This window comes from Vidua macroura, chromosome 5 (assembly GCF_024509145.1).
Source record: "Vidua macroura isolate BioBank_ID:100142 chromosome 5, ASM2450914v1, whole genome shotgun sequence".
Lineage (NCBI taxonomy): Eukaryota > Metazoa > Chordata > Aves > Passeriformes > Viduidae > Vidua > Vidua macroura.
Window position 1 is genome coordinate 72,862,973 of NC_071575.1, and position 20,469 is coordinate 72,883,441.

The 20,469-nt window shown below is 54.4% G+C and overlaps 1 protein-coding gene across 1 annotated transcript in view; it reads left to right on the top strand.

Moving 5' to 3' along the window:
* The window catches only part of SHANK3 (SH3 and multiple ankyrin repeat domains 3), a 179,018-nt gene that overhangs the window by 53,124 nt on the left and 105,425 nt on the right, over positions 1 to 20,469 (top strand). Inside the window, 6 exon segments of the mRNA XM_053978334.1 lie at positions 2,907 to 3,015; positions 5,894 to 6,042; positions 7,367 to 7,534; positions 10,930 to 11,046; positions 12,732 to 12,809; positions 14,027 to 14,093. Of these exon segments, the coding sequence (XP_053834309.1) occupies positions 2,907 to 3,015; positions 5,894 to 6,042; positions 7,367 to 7,534; positions 10,930 to 11,046; positions 12,732 to 12,809; positions 14,027 to 14,093 (688 nt within the window).

The following is a 20,469-nucleotide window of genomic DNA, read 5'->3' on the forward strand; positions in this document are numbered from 1 at the left end:
CCACCTTTTTTCCCCCATTTCACCCCTTTTTTCCCTTTTCCCCCTTTTCCCTTTTTTTACGTTTTCCCCCCTTTTCCTTTTCCCTTCTCCCTTTCTCCCTTCCCTCGGGCTGCTCCTTTTCCAGAACCTGTGGGATTTTGGGAAGGAGCCTTTCCTTGGCCTTTTCCATTCCCGTGGATATTTGGAATGCCGGATAGGAGCCGAAGGGACAATTCCAGCCAATCCATCCTCATTCCGTGCCCGTTGGAGCGCCGCCGGCGCAGCGGGCATGGATCGACCTTTCCCGGGAAAAGCTGGGATTGGAGGCAGCTCCCCGGGAAAAAAGGCTGGGATTGGAGCTGGATCCAGAGGGAGCGGGAGCAGGGATGGGATCCTGGCTGGCTACGGGGACACCGGGACACCCGGAGAGCCTCGGGAACGGTACCCGGATCCGGGGGAATGTCGGGATAACGGGCAGGGATCATTCCCTGAGTCGGGAATGGGGCTGGAATTCAGCACGGAGATTCCGTGGGAACGTCGGGATAACGGGCAGGGATCATTCCCTGAGTCGGGAATGGGCTGGAATTCAGCACGGAGATTCCGTGGGAACGTCGGGATAACGGGCAGGGATCATTCCCGGAATGGGGTCATCCAGGGAACAGCTGGAATTCAGCAGTGAAATTCCGTGAGATTTGGCAGCTGGGGAATTCCGGTTTCAATTTCTGGGAATTTCTCCTTCAAATCCTGGGAATTCCTCCTTCAGTTCCTGGGGAATTCCTGCGCTGGTTTTGGGGGAATTTCTGCTTCAGTTTCTGGGGATTTTTCCTTTGGTTTCTGAGAATTCCTGCTTTGGTTTTTGGGGAATTCCTGCTTCAGTTCCTGGGGAATTCCTCCTGTGGTTTCTGTGGGATCTCTGCTTCAAATCCTGGGAATTTCTGTTTTAGTTCCTGAGAATTTTTGCTTCAGTTTCTGGGAATTCCTGCCTCAGCTCCTGGGGGGGGGGGGGGGGGTTTCTCCTTCAAACCCAGGGAATTTCTCCTTCTGTTTCTGGGAATTTCTCCTTCAGTCCCTGGGGAATTCCTGCTCCAGTTCCTGGGAATTCCTGCTCTTCCATGTGTTTATTGTTGAGATTTTCCTTGGAAAAGTAGAGGCGCTGCCTCTGTGTCCCAGGGTGGGGATTTGTGGCTCTGTTGGGTTCCTCGGGCAAGGAAATGTTGGATTTTCTGGGATTCAAAGGGATGGATGGGATTCCCTGGGAAAGGGAGCTTGGGGTGGGATTTTGGGAATTGGGAATTCCTGGCTGGGCTGGAATTGCCAGAGCAGCTGGGGCTGCCCCTGCATCCCTGGAATGTCCCAGGAAAGGCTGGAGCAGCCTGGGATGGTGGATTGGAATGGGATGGGATTTGAGGTCCCTTCCCACCCAAACCATTCCGGGATTCTGGGATCAAGGAGGCTCAGAATCCATCCCGAGGGATTTTTATGGAAGTTGGGGATGGAAAAGGGAAGGGAGACCCTTCCTGGAGTCCCGAGCTTCCCAGTGAAGCCCCCGGATCCCAAAATTCCTTCCTGGAGCGGAGTTGGGGTGGGGCTGGATCCAATCCCAGTCTGGGAGAGCTGGGAATGGAGGGAATTCCCTGGGAAAGGGAGATTGGGGTGGGATTTTGGGAATTAGGAATTCCTGGCTGGGCTGGAATTCCCAGAGCAGCTGGGGCTGCCCCTGCATCCCTGGAATGTCCCAGGAAAGGCTGGAGCAGCCTGGGATGGTGGGATTGGAATGGGATGGGATTTGAGGTCCCTTCCCACCCAAACCATTCCAGGATTCCCAGTGCCATGGCTCTGGAGATTCCTGCTGGGAGGAATTGTGCAATTCCAGAGGCTCCGCGTTGTCCCGGCGCGGCAGCAAATCCATAATTCCCTGTTTCTGAGGGATCAATGAATCCATTTGCTGCTGCCTGGCAGCGGGAGGCGGATCCATGGATTTGCTCCGGCCTCTCCCGGCTCCAAGGGCACGGCCGGCCTGAATTCCAGCTCTTGGGATTTTCCAGGACTTTTCCCAGATTTTGCGTGGTCAGATTGGAATAAACTCCCAAAAATATCCTCCAATGAAAAGTCTGGGAATGTGGGAGCTGGGATTTTCCCACTGGAGCCATTCCTACCTCTGCAATTCCTGGAATCTGGGAATTTAATAATGGCTTCATCCAGCCAGAAAAAAAAATAATGGGAAAAATCCCAACAATTTGGGAATTTGAGGCAAATCATTGAGAATTCCAGCCTGAGGAAACAAAATTCCAGTCCCAAAATTTGGGATAGAGGGGAGGCACTGGCAGCCTGAATTCCCATGGGATGATCCAGCAGTTCCAAGGAATCCTCAGCTGCCTCATCCCTGGAATTGTTGGAATAACCTGGGATAGTGGGAGGAGTCCGTGCCCTCGGAATGGGATGGGATTTCAGCTCCCATCCCACCCCAACCATTCCAGAATTCCCAAATTCCCTTCCAAACCTTTTCCTCATCCCGCTTGGCATTTCCAAGGTTTTTTTTCCCCCCAATTTTCCAACTGGAAACCGTCCAAATACAAATGGAAACGCGGCATTTTTGGGATTCATGCCTCCTAAAAAGGATCATTTTCCCGTATTTCCCATATTTCCCATATTATTCCCATATTTCCCATATAATTAAGGCGGGAAATGCTGGAATTGGAATTTTTTTCCTTGGATGTGAAATCCGGCTTCACCTTCTCCGTTTCCTTGGAGCTCTTCCCAACCTTTCCCCTCGGTTTCCCGACATTCCCACGTGGATTTGCGTCCCATCCTGATGGAATTCAGTGCCGTTATCCCGATTTTCCTTGGATTTTCGCGATGGGGATGCTCCCCCGGTGGCTTTTCCTGGAATTTCGGGATGTTAACGCGGCGGTTTTTCCCGAATCCAGGCGAACCTGAAGAAATTCATGGAATACGTGCAGATGCTGAACTCGGAGAAGGTTTGCCGGCTGCTGGAAAAGGGGCTGGATCCCAACTTCCATGATCCCGACACCGGAGGTCAGTTCCATCTTTTCCTCTGGATTCGGGAGCGCTTCCCGGAAGGAATCAGCTCAACATTCCCGATTCCTTCCCGGAATTCCTCCAGGCTTTCCTCTGGAATTTCTTCCCGCTCTATCCCAGTCGTTTTTTGGGGTTTTATGGCACAATTCCCACTTTTCAGAGGATTTTGGGAATGCGGCATTCCTTAGGGATAACTCTTCCCTTCCCAGTCCCTTCTGGGGTTCACCGGGATACAATCCCACGTTTCTCCTCTTGGAATCTGTTCCCATTTCCAATCCCGGCCTTTCCCAGCTGTGGTTGGATGAAGGAATTGGAATCTCTCAGAAATTCCTGGACTGGGAGCTTGGGGGTTTTTTGGGAATGTTGGTTGGCTTCCCGTGGATTTTCCAGGAAGTCTGGGCTGGATGTTGGAAGAGCAGGCTGGGAATGAGCCGGGAATGAGCCAGCATTTTTCCTGATGGAATTTTTGGGATTGGATCCTTGGGGAATCCCGTGGGAATCTCCCCATGGAAAACTGGAAAATCCTGCTTGGAAAAAATGGTTTCCTGCAGGATTTAATCCCAAAAATGGACTGGGAATAACTGGGATGAGCCATAAAATCCCCTGAACTTCCTGGGACACCCTCAGCTGATCCCATGGATTCCAAACTTTGGGAATCTTCATTTCAATGGATTTTGGGAAAGGTTTTAAGCTGTGCTGAGGATTTATTCCCATTTTCCTGGCTCTTCTTGGGTGGAAAAATAGGGGAAAATCCACTCTGGGAAGCAATTCCAGCCCCGTTTGCTGCCGTTCCCATTTCGGGGTTGCTGGGAAGATATTCCAGGAAAGATTCCTGGGATCTGAAAGGGATGAAAAAGCCCAAAAAATTCACAGTTGCTACCTGTGGGGACATTGAAAAAGTGGGAATGAAAAAAACCCCGGATCCGGGCGAAGTTTCCGTTGTTCTGGAATGAAAGCCAAACCCCAGGGATGGTTTTGCCGGAGAAAAGAGGGGGAAAAAAAAATCCTCGGATATTTAACGTGGGATATTTAACGAGGGACAGCGGGAGAGGGAGAGGAGCCCAGGAAAACGTTGGAATTACAAAGGAGGATTCAAAATCCCTGAAATAACGTGGGGGGAAAATTGCTGCGGGAATCGGGAGTGGGGGAGGGAAAAGGACCCGGAGCCAGGCTGGGAGAGCTGGGAATGTTCCCCTGGAGAAGGGAAGGATCCAGGGAGAGCTTCCAGCACATTCCAGGCCCTAAAGGGGCTCCAAGAGAGCTGAAATTTGGGAAAGGCCTGCAGGGACAGGACACAGGGAATGGCTCCCACTGCCAGAGGGCAGGGATGGATGGGATCTTGGGAATTGGGAATTCCTGGCTGGGCTGGAATTGCCAGAGCAGCTGGGGCTGCCCCTGCATCCCTGGAATGTCCCAGGAAAGGCTGGAGCAGCCTGGGATGGTGGGATTGTCCCTGCCCTTGGAATGGGATGGGAATGATTGCATACACAGGGATGAGATGACTTTGGAATGTCCCTTCTCCAAACCATGGAATTATTGAGGCTGGGAAAGAATTCCAAGGGCACCGAGTCCCAGCTGGGCCCGATCCCAGCCCTGAGTGGAATTCTGGGAATTCCTTGGATACCTCCAGGGATGGGCACCCCAAAGCTCCCCGGGCAGCCCCTGCCGAGGCCTGAGCCCCTTTCCATGGAAAATGATCCCAAATCTCCGAGCTGAGCCTGCCCGGCCCAGGCTGAGGCCGCTGCCTCTGTTCCCGGGGCTCATTCCCTGGAGCAGATCCCGATCCCCGCTGGCTCCTGGCAGGAGCTGGGCAGAGCCAGAAGGACATTCCCGATCCCTGCCCCGATGGCAGCAGAGCTGCCCTGGCCCCGATCCCGGGGCAGATCCCGCTTTTCCCGGCCTCTCCCCCGCACGGATCCCCCGGCAGCCCCTGCCCAGCCCAGGGGGGCTCGGGGGCCCTTCCCGAGGCACTGCCGGCATTCCATGGGCAAGGATTCCACAATTCCCCAATCCTGGCCTGGTTTGGGTGGGAAGGACCTCAGAGCCCATCCCGAGGATCCCCGGGGGCCTCCTCTGCGCCAGGCTGAGCCCAAATCCCTCTGGAGTTTTCCAGGCCTTTCCCAGCTCCGTTCCCTTCCCTGGCCATGCTCCAGCCCCTCCTTATCCCGAGGATTCAGAACTTCCCCATGGAATGTGCAAAACTTTCTCCTGTTGCTTCTTTCCCGCTCTGGATCCCGAGCATTCCTTAATTCCCTCATGAATTCCAGCCCCTTTTCCATGATTTCCTGCCGGGACAAACTGGCCACGGACAGGGAATTCCAGCATTTGTATCCATGGGGTTTCCAGACCCGATCCTGTGGCATTCCTTAAATGTTATAATTCCCACTGTCCTCTGGGAATCCCATCTGCATCCCAAGGGAATGAGGGAATCCTGGAATTCTTGGGATTCCCAGCAGGATCTGTGGGATTTGGAGCAGCGACCTCGAGGAAAGTTGGGAGCATCCAGTGGTTTCTCCTGATTGGAACCCACCCCTTATCCCGGGACGAGGATTTTCCCATTGGTAGCACCGGATATGGGAATTCCCAAGGGGCCAAGGAGAATCTATGGTTTCCCGGATCCCATTCCCAAGATATTTTGTCTGCTTTGCCGCCTAATCCCAGAATTTTCCATCCAATTCCCATTCCCGCTGCTCAGGAGATCCTTGGGAATACCCAGGAGCAAGCAGCTTCCCCCATTTGGCCTCCATTCCCATGGATCCGATCCCAAACCCCGAGGAGATCTCTGTGGGCACTTCCAGCCGGGATCCCACGGGGAGAGATTCCCGTGGATGTGCCGGGCATTCCATGGATCTCCCGCATTCCCGTGTCCTCCCAGAGTGCCCGCTGACGGCGGCGGCGCAGCTGGAGCTCAGCGCCGAGATGATCAAAGCGCTCCGGAACGGCGGAGCCCACCTGGATTTCCGGACCCGCGAGGGAATGACGGCGCTGCACAAAGCCGTGAGGTGTCGGAATCACGCGGCCCCTGCTGGTCAGTGCCGGGATTTTCCATCTCCCTTCCCTTCCCTTCCCTTCCCTTCCCTTCCCTTCCCTTCCCTTCCCTTCCCTTCCCTTCCCTTCCCTTCCCTTCCCTTCCCTTCCCTTCCCTTCCCTTCCCTTCCCTTCCCTTCCCTTCCCTTCCCTTCCCTTCCCTTCCCTTCCCTTCCCTTCCCTTCCCTTCCCTTCCCTTCCCTTCCCTTCCCTTCCCTTCCCTTCCCTTTCCCTTCCCTTCCCTTCCCTTCCCTTCCCTTCCCCAGATTTTCCTTTCCCAGATTTTCCTTTTCTCCTCCCCCTCTGTCCCTCCTTCCTTCTGCTCCTTCCCTCCCTTCTCCTCTCCCCTTCCCAGATTTTCCCCTCCTTCCCCCATTTTTTCCCCTCCAGCCCTCTCCCCAGATGATTCCCCACGGACATGGGGCGATTCCCTCATCCCAGTCCTTCCCAAGGGACCATTCCCCATTCCCAAGAGGACATTCCCATTCTCAAGGGACCCTTTCCTGTTCCCAAGGGACCATTCCCTGTTCCCAAGGGACTGTTCCCCGTTCCCACGGGACCGTTCCCCATTCCCAAAGGACAGTTCCTCATTCCCAAGGGACTGTTCTTGTTCCCAAGGAACCATTCCCCGTTCCCAAGGGGGTCGTTCCCCATTCCCAAGGGACCCTTTCCTGTTCCCAAGGGACCATTCCCTGTTCCCAAGGGACAGTTCCCCATTCCCACAGGACTGTTCCCCATTCCCAAGGGGCCATTCCCTGTTCCCAAGGGGCCATTCCCTGTTCCCAAGGGACAGTTCCCCATTCCCACAGGACTGTTCCCCATTCCCAAGGGGCCATTCCCTGTTCCCAAGGGGCCATTCCCTGTTCCCAAGGGGCCATTCCCTGTTCCCAAGGGACAGTTACCCATTCCCAAGGGGCCATTCCCCGTTCCCAAGGGGCCATTCCCTGTTCCCAAGGGACAGTTCCCCGTTCCCGAGGGGCTGTTCCCCATTCCCACAGGACCGTTCCCCATTCCCAAGGGGCCATTCCCTGCTCCCAAGGGGCCATTCCCCATTCTCAAGGGACATTCCCTGTTCCCAAGGGACAGTTCCCCGTTCCCAAGGGGCCGTTCCCCATTCCCACAGGACCGTTCCCCATTCCCAAAGGACAGTTCCCCATTCCCAAGGAACACTTCCCCGTTCCCATGGGACTGTCCCCCGTTGCCAGCCCTGTCCCGAAGGACTGCTCCCCATTCCCAGGGGACAATTCCTAAGGGAATGTTCCCCATTCCCACGGGACCGTTCCCCGTTCCCACGGGATTTTTTTCCCCGTTTCCCGGGCAGACGCTGCTGGATCTGGGAGCGTCCCCGGATTACAAGGACAGCCGGGGGCTGACCCCGCTGTACCACAGCGCCATGGTGGGCGGGGACCCCTACTGCTGCGAGCTGCTGCTGCACGACTACGCCCGCCTGGGCTGCGTGGACGAGAACGGCTGGCAGGAGATCCACCAGGTGGGACGGGATCCGCGGGGATGGGATCCGGCCACGGGAATGTCCTCATGGTGCTCACGGATGGGGTGGTTCCATCCCCGGGATTGAGGGCTGGACTTTGGGAATGTTCTCCTCATGCCTGTGGGTGGAGATCCACCAGGTGCGTCGGGATCCGCGGGGATGGGATCCGCCTCTGGGAATGTTCTCCTGGTGCTCATGGATGTGGTGGTTCCATCCCCTGGATTGAGGGCTGGACTTTGGGAATGTTCTCCTGGTGCCCATGGATGGAGATCCACCAGGTGGGACAAGATTCGCAGGGATGGGATCCAACCACGGGAATGTCCTCCTGGTGCTCACGGATGGGGTGGTTCCATCCCCGGGATTGAGGGCTGGACTTTGGGAATGATCTCCTGGTGCTCATGGATGTGGTGGTTCCATCCCCCGGATTGAGGGCTGGATTTTGGGAATGTTCTCCTGGTGCCCATGGGTGGAGATCCACCAGGTGGGACGGGATCCGCGGGACGGGATCCGGCCACGGGAATGTCCTCCTGGTGCTCACGGATGGGGTGGTTCCATCCCCGCGATTGAGGGCTGGATTTTGGGAATGTTCTCCTGGTGCCCATGGATGGAGATCCACCAGGTGGGACAAGATTCGCAGGGATGGGATCCAGCCACTGGGAATGTTCTCCTGGTGCTCATGGATGTGGTGGTTCCATCCCCGGGATTGAGGGCTGGATTGTGGGAATGTTCTCCTGGTGCCCATGGATGGAGATCCAGGAGGTGTGGTGGGAACCGCAGGGATGGGATCCAGCCGTGGGAATGTTGTCCATGGATGGGGTCATTCCATGTCTGAGGTTGAGGGTTGGACTCTGGGAATGTTCTCCTGGTGCCCATGGATGGAGATCCAGGAGGTGGTGGAGGGCAGGAGATCCACCAGGTGGGACAGGATCCTCAGGGATGGGATCCGGCCGCGGGAATGTCCTCATGGTGCTCATGGATGGGGTGGTTCCATCCCCGCGATTGAGGGCTGGATTTTGGGAATGTTCTCCTGGTGCCCATGGATGGAGATCCACCAGGTGGGACAAGATTCGCAGGGATGGGATCCAGCCACTGGGAATGTTCTCCTGGTGCTCATGGATGTGGTGGTTCCATCCCCGGGATTGAGGGCTGGATTTTGGGAATGTTCTCCTGGTGCCCATGGATGGAGATCCACCAGGTGGGACGGGATCCGCGGGATGGGATCCGGCCACGGGAATGTCCTCCTGGTGCTCACGGATGGGGTGGTTCCATCCCCGGGATTGAGGGCTGGACTTTGGGAATGATCTCCTGGTGCTCATGGATGGGGTGGTTCCATCCCCCGGATTGAGGGCTGGATTTTGGGAATGTTCTCCTGGTGCCCATGGGTGGAGATCCACCAGGTGGGACGGGATCCGCGGGATGGGATCCGGCCGCGGGAATGTCCTCATGGTGCTCATGGATGGGGTGGTTCCATCCCCGGGATTGAGGGCTGGATTTTGGGAATGTTCTCCTGGTGCCCATGGATGGAGATCCACCAGGTGCGGTGGGATCCGCCTCTGGGAATGTTCTCCTGGTGCTCATGGATGGGGTGGTTCCATCCCCGCGATTGAGGGCTGGACTTTGGGAATGATCTCCTGGTGCCCATGGATGGAGATCCAGGAGGTGTGGTGGGAACCGCAGGGATGGGATCCGGCCGTGGGAATGTTGTCCATGGATGGGGTCATTCCATGTCTGAGGTTGAGGGTTGGGCTCTGGGAATGTTCTCCTGGTGCCCATGGATGGAGATCCAGGAGGTGGTGGAGGGCAGGAGATCCACCAGGTGGGAGAGGATCTGCGGGATGTGATCCGGCCGCGGGAATGTCCTCATGGTGCTCACGGATGGGGTGGTTCCATCCCCGCGATTGAGGGCTGGATTTTGGGAATGTTCTCCTGGTGCCCATGGGTGGAGATCCACCAGGTGCGGTGGGATCTGCGGGGATGGGATCCGCCTCTGGGAATGTTCTCCTGGTGCTCATGGATATGGTGGTTCTATCCCTGGGACTGAGGGCTGGATTTTGGGAATGTTCTCCTGGTGCCCATGGATGGAGATCCACCAGGTGGGACGGGATCTGCGGGATGTGATCCGGCCACGGGAATGTCCTCCTGGTGCTCACGGATGGGGTTGTTCCATCCCCGGGATTGAGGGCTGGACTTTGGGAATGCTGTCCTGCTGTCCATGGATGGAGATCCACCAGGTGGTGGAGGGCAGGAGATCCACCAGGTGCGGCGCAATCCGCAGGGATGGGATCCTACCGTGGGAATGTTTTCCATGGATGGGGTCATTCCATGTCTGAGGTTGAGGGTTGGGCTCTGGGAATGCTCTCCTGGTGCCCATGGATGGGGTGGTTCCATCCCTGGAGTTGAGGGTTGGGCTCTGGGAATGATCTCCTGGTGCTCATGGATGGAGATCCACCAGGTGTGGGATGGGATCCGCAGGGGTGGGATGGGATCCAGCCGAGGGAATGTTCTCCTGGTACCCATGGATGGGATCATTCCATGCCTGCAGTTGAGGGCTGGACTCTGGGAATGCTGTCCATGGACAGGATTGTCTAGGATTGAAGGCTGAACTCTGGGAATGTTCTCCTGGTGCTCGTGGATGGGATCATTCCATGCCTGGACTGAGGGCTGGACTCTGGGAATGCCGTCCATGGATGGGGTTGTTCCATCCCTGGGATTGACAGCTGGATGGGGCCAGCTCTGCCTCCATCCCAGATTTTCCGGCCTCTCCCCTTGGTTGGGAACTTCCAACCAACCTTCCAACCTTGGAGGCTCCAAGGAGAACACTTTGGGATCCCGGATCCAAATCCCAGTTCTGCCTATCCCTGTTTTTCACGTGGAACCCCTTTCTCCAAGGGAATTTGGAGAAACACTTGGATTGGGAGTCGGGAATCCCGAGCCTTGTGCTTCCCGATCCCTTGGGAGAAGGAGGGATGGGATCCCATTGGAACATCTCCCACAACACCCAGCTGGGGATAAAGAATCCAGGGATGTGTCCTTGTGATCCCGGTTTATGGATCCGACCCTCCCTGCTGCCTCCATCCTCCTCGGCTGATCCCTGAATCCCGGGGTGGACCAAACCTGGAGGAGAACATCCCAATTTTCCAGAGATTCGGGGCGCTGAGTTCATCCCGAGCCACCACCCAGCTGGAGGAGCCTCCGGATCCGGGATGATCCAAACTTTTCCCGTTGATCCGGAGCTGATTTCTCCCATGGGTATCCAGGCGGAGCTGTGAGGAGCCACACCCATTCCCAACCGAATTCCAGCTTTCTGAGCCAGGCTGAATCCAGACGGGGATTTTTTCCCGAGGGGGTTCCCCCGCCGCTGCCTGATTCCCGCTTTTCCGTGTTTTCCGGAGCAGGCCTGTCGCTACGGGCACGTGCAGCACCTGGAGCACCTCCTGTTCTACGGAGCGGACATGACGGCGCAGAACGCCTCAGGAAACACCGCCCTGCACATCTGCGCCCTCTACAACCAGGTGGGACGGGGACAGGACAGGGACGGGGACAGGGACACCGCGGGGGAGGTGGCACCAGCCCGGGACACTCCTGGATCTCCCCATTCCCAAATCCAGAGGTGGGATCCATCCCTGTCCCAGGATGAGGCTGTTCCTCCTTGGAGCTCCTGATTTTGGGTTCCACAGAACATCCCGTGGTGGAATCTGGGAACAGAGATTTGGGGACAGGGGTCATCATGGGGGAGGTGGCACCACCCCGGGACACTCCTGGATTTCACCATTCCCAAATCCAGAGGTGGAATCCATCCCTGTCCCAGGATGAGGCTGTTCCTCCTTGGAGGACCAGGGTTTGGGTCCCACAGGAAAACATCCCATGGTAGAATCTGTGGGATTTGGGGACAGGGGACATCATGGGGGAGGTGGCACCAGCCTGGGACACTCCCGGATCTCCCCATTCCCAAATCCAGAGGTGGCATCCATCCCTGTCCCAGGATGAGGCTGTTTCTCCTTGGAGCTCCAGGGTTTGGTTCCACAGGAGCTCCAAGTTTTGGGTCCCACAGGAGCTCCAGGGTTTGGGTCCCAGGGCTGAATCTGTGGGATTTGGGGACAGGGGACATCATGGGGGAGGTGGCACCAGCCCGGGACACTCCCGGATCTCCCCATTCCCAAATCCAGAGGTGGGATCCATCCCTGTCCCAGGATGAGGCTGTTCCTCCTCGGAGCTCCAGGGTTTGGGTCCCACAGGAGAACATCCCATGGTGGAATCTGTAGGATTTGGGGACAGGGGACACCGCAGGGGAGGTGACACCAGCCCGGGCCACCAAGAGCAAACTCCTGGCTCTCCATTCCCAAATCCAGAGGGTGGAATCCATCCCTTTCCCGGGATGAAGCTGTTTCTCCTTGGAGCTCCAGGGTTTGGGTCCCAGGGCTGAATCTGTGGGATTTGGGGACAGGACAGGGACAGGGACACCGTGGGGGAGGTGGCACCACCCCGGGACACTCCCGGATCTCCCCATTCCCAAATCCAGAGGTGGGATCCATCCCTGTCCCGGGATGAGGCTGTTCCTCCTCGGAGCTCCAGGGTTTGGGTCCCACAGGAGAACATCCCATGGTGGAATCTGTAGGATTTGGGGACAGGGGACATCATGGGGGAGGTGGCACCAGCCCGGGACACTCCCGGATCTCACCATTCCCAAATCCAGAGGTGGGATCCATCCCTGTCCCGGGATGAGGCTGTTCCTCCTCGGAGCCCCAGCCTGGTTTGGGATTTCCCAAGAGAACATTCCATGGTTTAATCCATCCCATTCCCAAAATGTTTTGCTGGGACAGAATCCTTGGGGAAGGGGGAGAATGCTTGGAAAAGGGGCAGAATTCCTTGGAAAAAGAGGAGAATCCTGGGTGAAGAGGCAGAATCTTTGGAAAAAGGAGGAGAATATTCCTTTGGAAAAGGAGAAGAATTCTTGGAGAAGGAGAAAAATCCTTGGAAAAGGGGAAGAATCCTTGGAATTTGGATCTGGGTGCTCCCAAAGATTCCTTCCAACCCAATCCATGCCGGAATTCCATGATTCCATAACTTGCTCCCTTTAGGGTCAGGAATACCAAATCCTTAGGGAATGCTCATTCTCCTTCTTCCCAAAGAATTTTCCGGATCTGTTGCTCCCAATCCTGGTCTAATTCCCGTTTTCCCTGGTTTATTTTTTTCCCAGGAAAGCTGTGCCCGGGTTCTCCTCTTCCGAGGCGCCAGCAAGGAAATCCGGAATTACAACAGCCAGACGGCGTTCCAGGTGAGCAGAATTCCCGGGAATCCCATGGAGCTTCCCGGTATTCCTGGGAATTCTGTCACACAGCCAGGGATTTTTCCAGGTGGGATTTGTCCCACCGGGGTGGGATTTGGGATGAGCGTTCAGCGCCGGAGCAGAAGGGAGGAAAAAGCAATTGGAATTCTGGAAAAAGGATGGGAATGTGGGGGTTTTGTGGGATACGGACGTGGGAAGGGGAAGTTGTTGATGTTTTTTGGGATGGGAATGTTTGGGATGGAGGGGAATCCTTGGAAAAGGAGCAGAATCCTGGGAGAAGGGGCAGAATCTTTGGAAAATGAGCAGAATCCTTGGAGGATTTGGGGACTTAGGGATTTGAGGACTTAAGGATTTGGGGATTTGAGGATTTAGGGATTTAGAGCTTGGGGGATTTGGGGATTTGGGGAATTAGGGAATCAGGGATTTGAGGATTTGGGGATTTAGGGATTTGAGGATTTAGAGACTCTGAGAATTGAGGACTTGGGAATTTGGGGACTTGGAGACTTGAGGACTTCAGGATTTGGGGATTTGGGAATTCAGGGACTCAAGGACCCGGGGATCTGAGGATCTGGAGATTTGGGAATTTGGGGATTTGGAGAATTAAGGATTTGGGGACTTTGGGGCTTTGGGATTTGAGGATTTAGGGACTTGGGGACTTGGAGAATTAAGGATTTGGGGACTTTGGAATTTGAGGTTTTGGGGAATTGAGGAATTGAGGACTTGGAAACTTGAGGATTTCAGGATTTGGGAATGTGGGGGCTTGGGGATCTGAGGATTTGGAGATTTGGGAATTCGGCTGCTGGGAAATCCCCTCCCATCAGGAACAGGCTGCCCAGGGCACTCCCAATCCCTGGAAAAGTCCCCAAATCCTTTGGATGTGGCCCTTGGGGACACATCCAGTGACACATCCAGCCGGACTGGCTGATCCCAAACCTCTTCCAAATTCCACGGTTTTATCCCGGATCCAAACCCAACACCCTGGGAGCATTCCAGGATTTGGGATGAATTCCAGGGGTCAGGGATTGTCCCCAGGCCGGAGCCACCCAAACCCTCTCCGGCCGCTGTCCCGGGAAGGCGTCGGCACCTCGGAATTCCCGGATGATCCGAGGCAGAAGAATCCTTGGCTTTCCCCCACGGAAAGCAGCTGTTCCCATCCATATGGAAGCTCCGGAGCCGCTCATCCCGGTTTTCCGGCTCTTTTCCAGGTGGCCATCATTGCAGGGAATTTCGAGCTGGCGGAAATCATCAAAACCCACAAAGAGTCCGATGTTGGTGAGTTGGATTTTTCCCGGTTTTCCCATTTTTTATTTTTTCCTTTCCTCTGGATCCCAGGGATGGACGGGGGGGGGGGATTCATGGATTTTCCTGGTGTTCTGCATCCATGGATTTTCCCGGTGTTGCATCCATGGAAGCTGCAGCCACTTTGGATCTTGGAAGTGTCTGAGAGATTCCCATGGGATTCGGGCTGTTTTCCCAGCCTGGCTGACATTCCCAAGCTCTGGAATTATCCTGGATTTGGTCTTCTCTAAAATCCTGATTTTCCCTCTCTTTTTGCATTTCATTCCCAGAATCCTGGGATTTGGGGCAAGGAGGGAAAATCCTCTGGGAATAGGAGCAAAGTGGGTGCTGTTCTGGTTGGATTCACTTTTTTAAGGAATATTTTGGGAATTTTGGTCCCTTGGGTCACCTTTCCCATCCTTTCTATGTCCCCATGGGAGAAATTCCAGAGAAAGGTGGGTTTGGATCAGGAATAAAATCCACACTTGTTGCATTTCCTTGGATTATCCTGAGGGATTTACGGATCCAGAGCTGCCGATGGAGGGAGCAGTGGGAATTCCCAGCACACAGGAACGGAGTCATGGGATCAGCAGCTGGAAAAAGAAAAAAAATGGGAAAAATATAAAAAAAGCAAGGAAAAATTCCTGCCTGGGACGGAATGGCACAGAATTCCCAGAATTCCCAGAAAATTCCTTGTGGCTGCCCCCAGATCATGTCCAGGGTTGGAGCAGCCTGGAATCATGGGAAGGGGTGGGATTGGATGGGATTTAAGGTTCTTTTCCCACCCAAATTCCTGGAATTCCATGAAAACACTGAAATGAAGGAACACAGGGATCAGTTCTTCCAGAATTTGCAGCAGGAATTGAGCTTGGCTCAATCCCAAAAATCCTTTCTCCCATTTTTTTTTTTTTTCCCCCCCAGCTTCCTATTCCTGATAGCCAAAACTGGGAATTTGGGGTGGGATAGAAAAGTCGGGAAGGATTTTGGGAAGCGCCTGAGAATTCCTTTGCCTGCAAAGTCATGGAATTAATTAATGCAAGAAAAAAGTTTGGGAATAAACGACCTCCAAAGGTCCGGCCTAAATTCCCCTTGGGATGTGCACCTGGGACTGAGCATCTCCGTGATTTTCCTTGGGGAAAAAAAAGCAGGAAAACCAGCACGGAAAGCTGTCAGGAGCAATGGAAAGTCTGGGAATCAGCTCCGGATAGAAAACAGGTCAGGGAAGAATTCCAAACTAATTCCAAGCCGAGCAGCAGGTCCAGATGGTCTCGCCCGTGGCCGGGAGCTTCCCGGGGTTTGGAAACTGGGATTGGAAATTGGGGGTTGGAAAAATTGGGTTTGGAAATCAGGGGTTGGGAATCAGGGATTTGGAAAAATGGGGTTTGGGAATTGGGGTTTGGGAATTGGGGTTTGGAAAAATTGGGTTTGGAAATTGGGGTTTGGGAATCAGGGATTTGGAAAAATGGGGTTTGGAAATCGGGGTTGGAAATTGGGGTTTGGGAATTGGGGTTTGGGAATTGGGGTTTGGAAACTGGGATTGGAAATTGGGGATTGGAAAAATTGGGTTTGGAAATCAGGGGTGGGGAATCAGGGATTTGGAAAAATGGGGTTTGGGAATTGGGGTTTGGGAATTGGGGTTTGGAAATTGGGGGTTGGAAAAATTGGGTTTGGAAATCAGGGGTTGGGAATCAGGGATTTGGAAAAATTTGGTTTGGGAATTGGAATTTGGGAATTGGGGTTTGGAAAAATTTGGTTTGGAAATTGGGGTTTGGGAATTGGGGTTTGGAAATTGGGGTTTGGAAAAATTGGGTTTGGAAATCAGGGGTTGGGAATCAGGGATTTGGAAAAATGGGGTTTGGGAATTGGATTTGGAAAAATGGGGTTTGGGAATTGGATTTGGAAAAATGGGGTTTGGAAATTGGGGTTTGGAAATTGGGGTTTGGAAAAATTGGGGTACGGGAATTGAGTTTGGAATTTTGGGTTGGAAATTGGGGTTTGGGAATTGGGATTGGAAATTGGTGTTTGGAAATGGGGGCTGGAAATTGGGATGGGAAATTGGAGTTCGGGAATTTGGGCTGGAAATTGGGGTTTGGGTTAGGATTAGGGTTTGGAAATTCGGCGGGAGCAGAGGAATTTTGTCGGAGCAGGGAATGGCTTTTCCCAGGGTTTTATGGGAATACTGAAGGAATTTGGTGGGATTGGGATTGGAGTGATGCTCGTGGAGGGATTTTCCCGTGGAATTCCCAGTGGGAAGCAGGGCTGGCTTGAGGTGGGATTTGGTGATCCCAGTGCAGAGCGGGGAAGGGTGGGAGCTTCCCAGGAGGATTCCAGGCTCATCCATGTTTTCTTTGGGATCTGGAGCGCTCAGCAGAGCCAGAACTTCCCTCTTGCCCTGGGAATTCTCCAGTTTGGAAAATGTGGGAATTCTCCAGTTTGGGAGATGACTTGGGAACGCTCCAGTTTGGAAAATGCCATGGGAATTTTCCATTCTTGGAAATGTGGGAATTCTCTAGTTTGGGATATTCCGTGGGAATTTTCCGATCTGGGAAATGCCCTGGGAATTCTGCAGGTTGGGAGATTCCGTGGGAATCATCCAGTCTGGGATGTGCTGTGGGAATTCTCCAGTTTGGGAGATGATTTGGGAACGCTCCAGTTTGGAAAATGCCGTGGGAATTTTCCAGTCTGGTCTGGGAAATGCCCTGGAAATTCTGCAGGTTGGAAAAGGCTGTGGGAATTTTCCAGCCTGGGAAATGTGGGAATTCTCCAGGCGGGGAAGTGCCCTGGGAATTCTTCAGTCTGGGATGTGCTGTGGGAATTCTCCAGGCAGGGCAGTGCCAAGGGAATTCTCCAGTTTGGGAAATCTGGGAATTCTCCACTTCGGGAACCGCTCGTTCCCTTTTCCCCTCTGGGCCATTCCAGGCTCCTTCCCCACTTCCCTCTGGAATTTTCCAGGATTAAAATGGAACCGTGGCCTGGATGTGAGCAGACATTTGCACTCCTCGTGCTTTTCCATGAATATTTATCATGGGAGCAGCGAATCCAAACAAACCTCGGAGCGTTGATTGCGCTTCCCTTCCTCCAGCTGCCAGGAATTTTCGGGAGCCTCTGGAGGCATCTCCGGGCTGGGAATTCCTCAGGGAGTTTTGGGTGTGTCCCACTCCCCTCAGGGAGCATCCAGACCCCTTTGGAAAACAGGGATCCGTGTTTTCCTTTGGAAAACAGGGATCGGGCTGCTCCGAGCGGCGCTGTCATGGTAACGGACGGGATTCGTTTTGCCGGGAGAAACTCGGTAAACAAAGCTGGAATAAAGTCTGGGAAAGGTGTGGGAAGGAATATCCGGAGCTCGCTGCGGGAATTGCTCCGAGTTTTGTTCCTTTGTTGTCTCCTTCCCGGGATTTTCCCACTGGGAATTGTGGATTCCGGAGGGTGGGATGAGGAAATGTTCCGTAGAATTGGAAATCTGGGAATGTCCTGGTTCTGGATCCTGGAGTTTGGACTTGGTGGTGGTTCTTCTTCATCATCATCATCTTCACCACCATCATCTCTCCCTTCCCAGTTTTTCCCATTGGGAATTGCGGATTACAGAGGGTGGGATAAGGAAACATTCCGTAGAACTGGAAATCTGGGAATGTCCTGGTTCTGGATCCTAGAATTCCGGCTTGGTGGTTCTTCATCACCATCATCATCATCACTACCACCATCTTCTTTCCTTTCCTGTCCTTTCCCACTGGGAATTGTGGACTCCACAGGGTGGGATGAGGAAAACTTCCAAAGAATTGGGAATCTGGCAGGAGTCTGGGAATGTCCCGATTCTGGCTCCTGGAGTTTGGGCTTGCTGGTTCTTCATCCTCACCACCATCATCTTCATCTTCTTCGTCATTGTCTTCACCATCGCCACCATCATCTCTCCCCTTCCGTCCCTTTTCCCCCTGGGAAATGTGGATTCAGGGGGATGGGATGAGGAAACATTCCCTGAGCTGGGAATCTGGCAGGAGTCTGGGAATGTCCTGATTCCAGCTCTTGGGGAATTCGTTCCCAGTGGTTCTTCATCATCATCATCATCACTGATGGCCTTGGAGGGCCTTTTCCAACCCCTCTGGCTCCAAAATTCCATGTGCTCACCCAGCCAGTTTGCAACTCCAGAATCCCGGGATCACTGAGGCTGGGAAAGAATTCCAAGGGCACCGAGTCCCAGCTGGGCCCGATCCCCACCAGAGCCCCGAGTGCCACCTCCAGGAATTCCTTGGACACCTCCAGGAATGGGCACCCCAAAGCTCCCGGGCAGCCCCTGCCGAGGCCTGACCCCCCTTTCCATAGAAAAATGATCCCAAAAATCCAATCTATCCTTTCCCTGGCACAGCTTGAGGCCGCTCCCTCTTGGGAAGTTCTTCAGGCAGGACTTCCGCTTCCCGGATTTTTTTCCAGGGATTTTCTGTAAGGAGCGATGGAGTCCCAAATGAAACATCTCCGGGAATGTGTCCCATGCCGGGGTGACACCTGGCCTTGGTGGGACATCCCTCTTCCGGTGGCTCCCGGGGACACGGATCAGGGGTGACCTTGCAGTGGTTGGATTCCATTTTATGGAAGGGCTTTTCCAACCCCTTTGTCACCAAAATTCCATACATTTTGGCCCGGCTTTCCCACTGGGATGGCCTTGGTGGGACATCCCACTTCTGGTGGCCCCTGGGGACACGGATCAGTGGTGGCCTTGCAGCAGTTGGGATTGATGGCCTTGGAGGGCTTTTCCAACCCCTCTGGCTCCGAAATTCCATCATTTTGGCCCGGCTTTCCCATTGGGATGGCCTTGGTGGGACATCCCACTTCTGGTGGCCCTTGGGGACATGGATGAGTGGTGGCCTTGCAGTGGTTGGATTCCATTGTGTGGGAGGGCTTTTCCAAACCCTTTGGCTCAGAAATTCCATCATTTTGGTCCAGCTATCCCACTGGGATGTGGCCCCGAAATTCCATCGTTTTATCCCATTGGGATGGCCTTGCTGGGACATCCCTCCTTGCTGGTGGCCCTTGGGGACACAGATCAGTGGTGGCCTTGCAGCCATTGGATTTCACTGTCTGGGAGGGCTTTTCCAACCCCTCTGGCTCCCAAATTCCATAGTTTTGTGCATTTTCCCGTTGGGATGGCCTTGGTGGGACATCCCTCCTTGCTGGTGGCCTCTGGGGACACGGATCAGTGGTGGCCTTGCAGTGCTGGGAAAGGTTGGGATTGATGGCCTTGAAGGGCTTTTTCCAGCCCCTCTGGCTCCAAAATTCCATACGTTTGACCCAATTTTCCCATTGGGATGGCCTTGGTGGGACATCCCACTTCTGGTGGCCCTTGGGGACACGGATCAGAGGTGGCCTTGCAGCGGTTGGATTTCATTGCCTGGGAGGGCTTTTCCAACCCCTCTGGCTCCCAAATTCCATCATTTTGGTCCAGCTTTCCCATTGGGATGGCCTTGGTGGGACATCTGTCCTCGCTGGTGGCACGTGGGGACACGGATCAGTGGTGGCCTTTGCTTCGGTTGGGTTTCATTGCCTGGCAGGGCTTTTCCAACCCCTTTGGCTCAGAAATTCCAGAGTTTTGTCCGGTTTTCCCCTTGGGAATGGCCGGATGTGGGCGCTGAGGGCAGGGGGTGCCGACAGGATCCGGGAAGTGCCGCTGCCGGGAGAAATTCCCACACCCGAGGTTGGAACTCAGTGGAGAATGAACGCCTGGCGTTGCCACGGCAACTGGAAGAGTTCCAGGAGCCTGAAATCCTCGGACTTTGAACCTCAAATATTCCTCAGGAAAATATTCCGAGCATGGCCGTGCTCAGCCTGGACTGCTCCTTCCCCATCCCGGGATTTTCCTTCTCCTGGTGGCCTCGGAGCATCCTCAGGATTCACCTCTGGAAGGTGCCATGGGAGTGGTGACCTTGGAATGGCAGCTCTGGGAATATCCCAGATCCAGAGGGCTTGGAATTCCCTGTTCCCTGTCTCCTGTTCCACTTGGAGTGGGAGCAATCCGTGTTTTTCCCGATGTTTTGGCAGCAGGAATGGGCTGGATGTGGCCACATCCGGATTTCCCGCTGGATTTTGCCACAGGCACCAGACAAATTTTAGGGATGTTAAACTTCGGGATGGAATGAGCTCATTAAACAAAATATTGGAAAATCCCATTTTCCTGGAAGTTTGGAGTGCAGGGACCCCATGGTTTAACCTCTTCCCTTCCCGGAACATCCGGATCCATTTCGTGGATCACGGAATTGTTTAGTCTGGAAAAGTCCTTTAAGACATTGAATCCAAGAATTCCCAGCCCTTCCAAGGCCACCACTGATCCATGTCCCCACATTCCACTTGAAATCCCTCCGGGATGGGGATTCCACTCCCGGTC